Source organism: Monoraphidium neglectum, assembly GCF_000611645.1.
Source record: "Monoraphidium neglectum strain SAG 48.87 unplaced genomic scaffold scaffold03055, whole genome shotgun sequence".
Lineage (NCBI taxonomy): Eukaryota > Viridiplantae > Chlorophyta > Chlorophyceae > Sphaeropleales > Selenastraceae > Monoraphidium > Monoraphidium neglectum.
Window position 1 is genome coordinate 1 of NW_014010573.1, and position 7,054 is coordinate 7,054.

The window sequence follows — 7,054 nt, forward strand, 5'->3', positions numbered from 1 at the left end:
CCCCAACACCATCACAGGTGATCCTGATGGACCACGTGGACTGGCTGGAGGACAGCCAAGCGCAGGAGCTGGCCAGGAACCTCGCACTGCACGTGAGTTCCTGCGCGCGCATTTGTGTGTGTGTGTGTGCGTGTGTGCGAGTGTGTGTGTGTGTGTGTGTGGCGCGGAGCATACCAGAGGTTGCGGCGCGTGTCGCAGGCTATCAGGGGCTGGACCTAGCCAGCGGCTGCGCGGAGCGGCCCGTCGCTCCCGTCCCGGGCGCCCCTCGCTCGGCCACCTCTGGGGCCGACCACCCCCGGGGCGTTGCATGGGGCGCAGCAGCCCCGGCTGCACAGGACGAGCAGGTCATCTGAAGCCCGCCTCACCGAACCCCGCCGCCGCTCCCCCCCTGCAGGTGCGGCCCGGCGGCATCGTGATCTGGCGCAGCGCGAGCCTGAGCCCGCCCTACTGCAAGCACATCGCGGCGGCCGGCTTTGACGTGCGCTGCCTGCAGCGGGCCACCGACGGATACATGGACCGCGTCAACATGTACTCGAGGTAAGGGGGTTTTCAGGGTTTAGAGTTTAGGGTCTGGGGTTCAGGGCTAAGGGTTCAGGGCCTGGGGTTGAGCAGCGCTGGCCCAGCCCGCGGCTGCCGGCCGCCGCCCACGGTCCGCCTGAAGTGTGTGGATGATGAGATGCGGACAGACGAGCTGTCTTGTTTCAAGTCGGGGGCTGGTCCGATGCAGAGGATGAAGAATTCGAAAGGTGCGCTGCACGCATCGCAGGGCGCGATGGGCGGCAGGCACCAACCTTGAAGGACACTGTAGCAAGGCAATCATCCTGCACGCGACACGCGCTCACACCCAACCACCCATGCGCCCGTCCGTCCCCCCTCTCTTTCCCGCCCCTCCAGCTTCTACATGGCCGTCCGCAAGGACAAGAGGGCCTGAGCAACGCATGGGCCAGGCTCTCGCGGAACGCACCCCCCCGCATGCCGCCTACGGACCAACTCGGCGAGCCGGGCGGCATGCCTGGGGCCAAACCGCTCCCCAGCGACAGCCGGCCCGGCGCGGCACGCGTTCAAGGAAGCCGAGGGGGTATTGTGCGTAGCCTTCTAGGCGGCGGGCGCGGAGGCGGCGCGCCCGCGGCCGCCATCCGGGCCCGCGCCCCGCGGCGCCACCCGCCGACTGCCGATAGTCTCTCCCCCCCGGGCCCCCTGCCCGCGCGGCGCCCAGCACCCCCGCGAGGGGTTGCCCCCCTTGACCACCGTCGATCAGCCCTTGCGCCCCCCACGCGGGCCCGGGCGCGCGCGGCGCGTCTCCTTAATCATCCGGGCACGCGCCTTGTCGCGAAACCTGTGCTGCCCTTTTCGCCCCCTTCTTTTTCTGTGAGGTGTGTTGGATGGCGGCCCTGACGTTGGCTGTCTTCTCCAGGGTCGGATGACGGGCCGTCGCTGCTGAGGCAGGCGGCAGGGGCCTCGGCCCTGCCTTTCTACCGCCGCGCTCCCGGGCTGCGAGGGGCCGGCCTGCCCGGGAGGAGTCGTGCTGAACACCCCTTTGAAACCAGAGCGGCTCTCGTTCACAATTGCTCCCTTCACCTCCTAGCTTGGCCGTAATTGCACACACACACGCACACATATACACACACATTGACGCAACCCTCCAACGGCGCGGCGTGCGCGACCCGTGTAACCCGGGCGAGCCCTGTTGCCTCTTGAATCGGCAGGGTTGATCTGGGGCCACCATCATTTGGTGTTCTGGGAGGGCGCTAAGGCGGTCCGCGAGTGCAGAGCGGGGCGTCGCATAGCGGCGCGGCGCTCGGGGCGGCCGGAAACATCTGTGTGCCGGTGGCGGTCCCAGGGGGATGAAATGATGGGCCGCCTGCGGGGTCTGAAGACAGTTGCTGGGACTGACTGCTCGGCGGACAAGCTGCCAAGGGAAAGTGTTGAGGGAGACCATGCAAGCGGGGCGGGGAAGGGGGGCGGTTAGCCCGCGCCGAGCATGGGACAGAGGCTCGCCGGGGCATGAGCCGCTCGCATGTTACCCCTCTAGAATTTAAGGCTCCCCACGCCCAATCCCGGCGACAGTGGAGGGGACACTTCTGTTTGTCACCCCCGTCACTCGTGGTGGTGACCGCCCCTGGCCGTCCTGGGCGACGCACAACCGCGGGCCCGGTCAGTGCGGCGCATGCACTGCTGCGGCCGTCGCGTGTTGGAGTGCACCAGCCACGGCTGAAGGGGCGGGCTCACGCGCGCTCTCTTTGTGTGGTGGACCACCAGGTGAGGGGAGCGATGACGTCCACAATGCAAGCAGACTGCCGACTGCGAGCTGCTTGGGGCCTCGCCGAAACGCATCGGCCACCATTTCGACATGTTGTTGGCCGTCCCCTTGCGCTGTGGTCGCCCCAGGAAGCGCTGTTTGCAGGTGATGACGCACGCGAGCTTGAGCTTTTTCATCACACGTGTTGACGCCCGGCAACACCCCTTCATACGGCACCGTCCGTGCCCGTGCCTCCTCCTCATGTGGCGCGTCGCACGGCGCTTGCTGCAACAGTGCAAGCCGCGCGCCTCACCCTCTGCCAGCAGGCCCAGGAGCGGCGTGCGGTGGCCAAGAAGTGACAGATTGAGGCAACGCGGGTGACCAGCAAGTGGCAGTGGCCATTGTAGTGCCATCGGTGAGCCGCCAAACCTTCCGATTGTTGCAGAGCCTGCACAGGACACATCCTCCGTGCTTTGTATTTGGTCTCTTCGGCCTCGCACACCACTCTTGCCCTAGCCGAAGTTGGCACGGTCCCGGCCTGCACCGTCGGCGCAGTAGGTGAGCGTGTGATACGCCAAATCTGAGCTTGACGTGACTCAGTTGAATCTATGTGCCTGACTGAGGCCGCGCTGCTGCTCAAAATACCACGGTGACAGCGAGGTGGTCGCCAGCCACGGCTCGTTCGTCGTCAAATCTACTTTGTTGCACAAAAAATTCACAAGTAGTGCAGTGCCTCTCGGTTTATCGTGGTCGCGCCCGGCGGCACTGCTGGCAGAGATCTGGTGCACGCCGTCATTGCGCCATTGGCCAAACCTGGCGTCGGCAACCTTTCACAATAGGCACACGTGCGCGCGCCAGCATTTCTCAAGTGATGTCCTCAGCAGCACGTGGCATGCATGCGCCAATCGGCCTGCACGGACTTCGGCCACCGCCGCCTCTGCTGTTGCTTGTCCTGGCGGCAATCGCGGCAAGCAATTACCGCTTTTACCTTCTGGGGTCGCATGCAGCTCTGCCATCTGATGCAATCGATTGTGACATACACATGCATGCCGCCCCACCCATCAAAAGCACGTCGCCCCCCCCCAGTGCTTCATCACGCCGTCTCCTCTCAGTCTACCATCGCGACGCCACTCCCGCCTCGCCCCCTTGCTCCAATGCACAGGCGCCGCGCCGGCGCCCTCTGCAATAACAACGGCTGCCAACCGCCCCACCAGCCGGCCGGGCACCAACCCCGCTGCCCAGCAGCAAGGGGCGCCGCCCCAGGCCGCGGTGTCGCCCGCCGCTGGGCCCGCCCTCCTCTTTGTGAACAACATCAACGTCGTTCCCAGGTCCCCCGCGGGCGGCGGCCCGCTGACAGTTGACATCACCTTGAGGAACCCGGGCGGCAGCAAGTCCCCCGCGGTCAACCTGCAGGTGTGCAGGCGTCAGCGGGCGGCGCGTGCGTTTGCCTTGGCGCCGCCGGCAAGAAAAATGCCCACCTCCATTGCCGCCTTGCCCGTGCCAGGACCCGGGCGGTCCGCGCAGTGGAGGGGCCGTTCAGCCTTGCTTCGCTTGAAGGCCGGCCAGCGCCGCGGTAACATCTGTGGTTTGGAAACCTTGCAGAATTGATCGTTTTCGGCCCGCCCTCGCGCCGGCGAGCGCTCTCGCAGGTGTGGGTGGACCAGCCCGCCTTCCAGGAGTGCGGGGCCACCGGTGACTTGACAATCGCCGTGGCGCCGATCCCAGCGGGCGGCAAGCGGACGATCACAGTGCGCAAGCTCAAGGCGCCGCCGGGCGCAGGGACGCGCACGCTCCGCGCATTCGTGGACAGCGACTGCAAACTCGGCCTCAACCCCTTCCTCTCCCAGGTGACAACCGCTCATGCATGCGCGGGCTGTTTCCATCTGCACAGTCGCCGCAGCGCATGCCATTGCAATGCCGGACCTCTCTTCGGCAACACGTGTTGTGCGCCGCGACCACGGGTCCGCATCCCAAGGGACGCATGGTGCGGCCTGCGGAGTGGCTGGGGCCCGACGCGCGATCACGCTTTTAAAGTCTCCCCCTCCTGCCGCAGTCTGCTACCCCCTACACCGCCACTGCGGTCCCGGTGTCCAGACTCCGCCTCGCCGGCGTTGACTGGGCCAAGAACGGCAGGTGCGCTGCAGCCCGCATCTGGGCAGCTGCATGGGGTGCTGCCGGCTGGGGCGTAAGTGCAGAACCAGCACCATGCGGGCCTGCAGTCAACCCTGAACCCTGCACGTACTTTGGTGCAGCAGCAACCTCTCACAACGACAGCCTGGGGGTGGTTGACCATGCCAGGGGGCGTAAGGGAGAGAGCGTGCCGCGCATCATACCCTAAATTGATAATTCCCTCCTCCTCCTTGCCCATCCATCCACGAACCCCCACCCCAGGTACGAGGGCGTGTTCTGGTTCAACGCAGTCTTGCCGTCCAAGACCTTTGGCATCAGAATCGATGTCGAAAACGAAGGCAGCGTGGCCGCCAAGTTGGGATCCATCAAGTTTTTCGAGGTGCCCACGTTCTCCAGCAACTTCACTTTCACATGCGGCGCCGCGGCCGACTTCACGACTTTGAAGTTCAGGTCCGCCGTGGTGAAACCGGACGGCAAGTTCAAGACGTTTGTTGTCAAGGGGCTCCGCGCACCCGCAACTCCTGGGTGGAGGACGCTGGCGGGTGCTCTCGACGCAGGTGGGCGCCCGCGCTCCAGCGTGTGCCGCCGCGCATGTGCTGCCACGCACACTGTGTGTGTGTGTGTGTGTGTGTGTGTGTGTGTGTGTGTGTGTGTGTGTGTGTGTGTGTGTGTGTGTGTGCGTGTGTGTCTTTGTGCGCGCGCGTGATTCCCCATTTTGTAGGTGCTACACTGCTGCAGTGTGCCCGGACCGACCGCAAATGGGCGGCGGCAGCTTGCACAGCAAGGTCGATTTGTGGGCGAGCAGCGGTTCAGGCAACGCAGCGCCGCGTGGTGTGGGCAGTGCGTGCTTTGGCGTCATCGTCGCACGCACTCGCGAGCAATGGCGGGGCGCATGGAGGCGGTTGGTCAGGTGTGCGTGAACATCACAATAGAGTGATGGCAGCCCCCAAATCGTGCACCTTGCAAGTGTGTCGACCACAACAACGCGAAGATGTTGCTGGGTGCAATACGTTGAGTTTGTCCCAAAGCAGCTGCCTTGCCAATCTGGCATCCGCAATGGCAGCCCTGTGCACACACGCACACACACCCATGCTTCTGCACATGCACACGCACGCGTGCAACCCGCGCGCTTTTTTCTGACGGCCGCGCCTGCACGCTTACCCACGGCTGAACCACGCACCACCACAGACTGCGGGGCGACGAAATCCTTGACGGACGACACAACTTTTTACCAAGACTATCTGGTGCTGGCCGAGCCCCTGCCAGAATGGCGCGTCACGACCATCGTCACAACCAAGCCCGACAACACACTCATTTTCAAGGTCACAATCCAAAACGTGGGGTTGGGACCCGGCGCGCCCGGCGTCGTGTCCGTGGCCCCAGACACCACAGCTCTGCAGTCGGCGCAGGTCAGCTGCAACACATCCTCCACCGCCGGCTTTGTGTCGGCCCCCGCGGTGACGACGCCGCTGCAGGTGGGCAAGAGCGTCACCGTCACCATATCAGGCGTGCCGGCGCCGGCGAAGAGCTCGCCCCCGATTGAGCGCGAGGGCACCGTGCTCGTCGATAGCAAGTGCCAGACGGTCGAAATCAATGAGGCAGTCAATGGGAGAGGGCTGAACGGTCCGGATCTCCGGCCAAGCCTGGTGTATGCCAAGTACAAGATTTGACAAGGGACCTGCGTGTACTGCCGTTGGCAATCAAGAAAGGCGGTGTTGGCACGATTAGCACTGAAGGTCACAAAATTCAACTTGCTTTTGCAATAGGGCCCATCCGCGACCTGCCGGCCACTCACGCACTTCCATGCAGCATGGGCTCCCGCACTGCCGGCTGGCTGCTTCTGTTAGTCTACTTCACTTGTGATGCACGTCCCCCAGCAGCGGCCTCGCGCTGACTTTTCTTATCAACAATCACTGTGCATCAAGATCAACGGCACCCTTGCACCGAGCTTTCTTGCCCTTGCAGCCAAACCTGGCACCTGTGCGCATGTCCCGTGCTTTGACATGACTGCATGTTGCCAACTCTGGCACTTGGATGGTGTTGATTCATGAAGCGCTTCCTACCTATTCTGGGCCCCAGCATTGTGGTCCCACATACATTGGCTCGTAGTGCCACGTGGTGTGCACACCAAATGACTAAACCACAGGCGCCCCTCATGTGGCTGACGTCATCGCCACACAGCCTCAACATCTGTCCATCAACCATGCTGACGTACGCATGTATGCATTTGGGCATCGATGTTCGCTGCAAGGATGTTTCACGGCCTGCACGGCGCACCCTCTGTCCCCCTCATCCACCATTGAACAGCGCGCGCTTGTCAGCCTGGATGCTGCACGCGCGCGCGCGCGCACACACACACACACACACACACACACACACACACACACATTGACGTGCGCTACCTATGTAATCTGGGCGGGTCGTGTTGCCTTGTGTCTTGGCATGGGTCGTTTCGGGCCGACGTCATTTGGTTTTCTGGGGGGGTGGTGCGCCAGAACGGAACGGGGCACTGCGTAGCGTCGCGGCACTCGGGACGGCCGCAAAGAAAAACAAAAGTGTGCCTGGGGGGCTTCCAGGGTAATCAGAGCATGAGCCGCCTGCGCGGTCCTGCGACCATCTGTGCGACTGTTTGCTCTCACTCAATGAACAAGCTGCCGGGCGACAAACGTTGAGAGATGGAGACCG

At 63.9% G+C, this 7,054-nt stretch overlaps 1 protein-coding gene across 1 annotated transcript; it reads left to right on the forward strand.

The window, feature by feature from the left end:
* Window positions 1–26: 26 nt before the first annotated feature.
* Window positions 27–6,039, forward strand: MNEG_12083 (diacylglyceryl-N,N,N-trimethylhomoserine synthesis protein; the record flags this gene model as incomplete). Its single annotated transcript, XM_014039445.1, has 7 exons — window positions 27–92; window positions 395–537; window positions 3,568–3,652; window positions 3,889–4,086; window positions 4,293–4,372; window positions 4,631–4,926; window positions 5,558–6,039. The coding sequence occupies 7 exons, from the start codon at window positions 27–29 to the stop codon at window positions 6,037–6,039; spliced, it is 1,350 nt and encodes a 449-aa protein (XP_013894899.1).
* Between the last annotated feature and the right edge of the window lie 1,015 nt (window positions 6,040–7,054).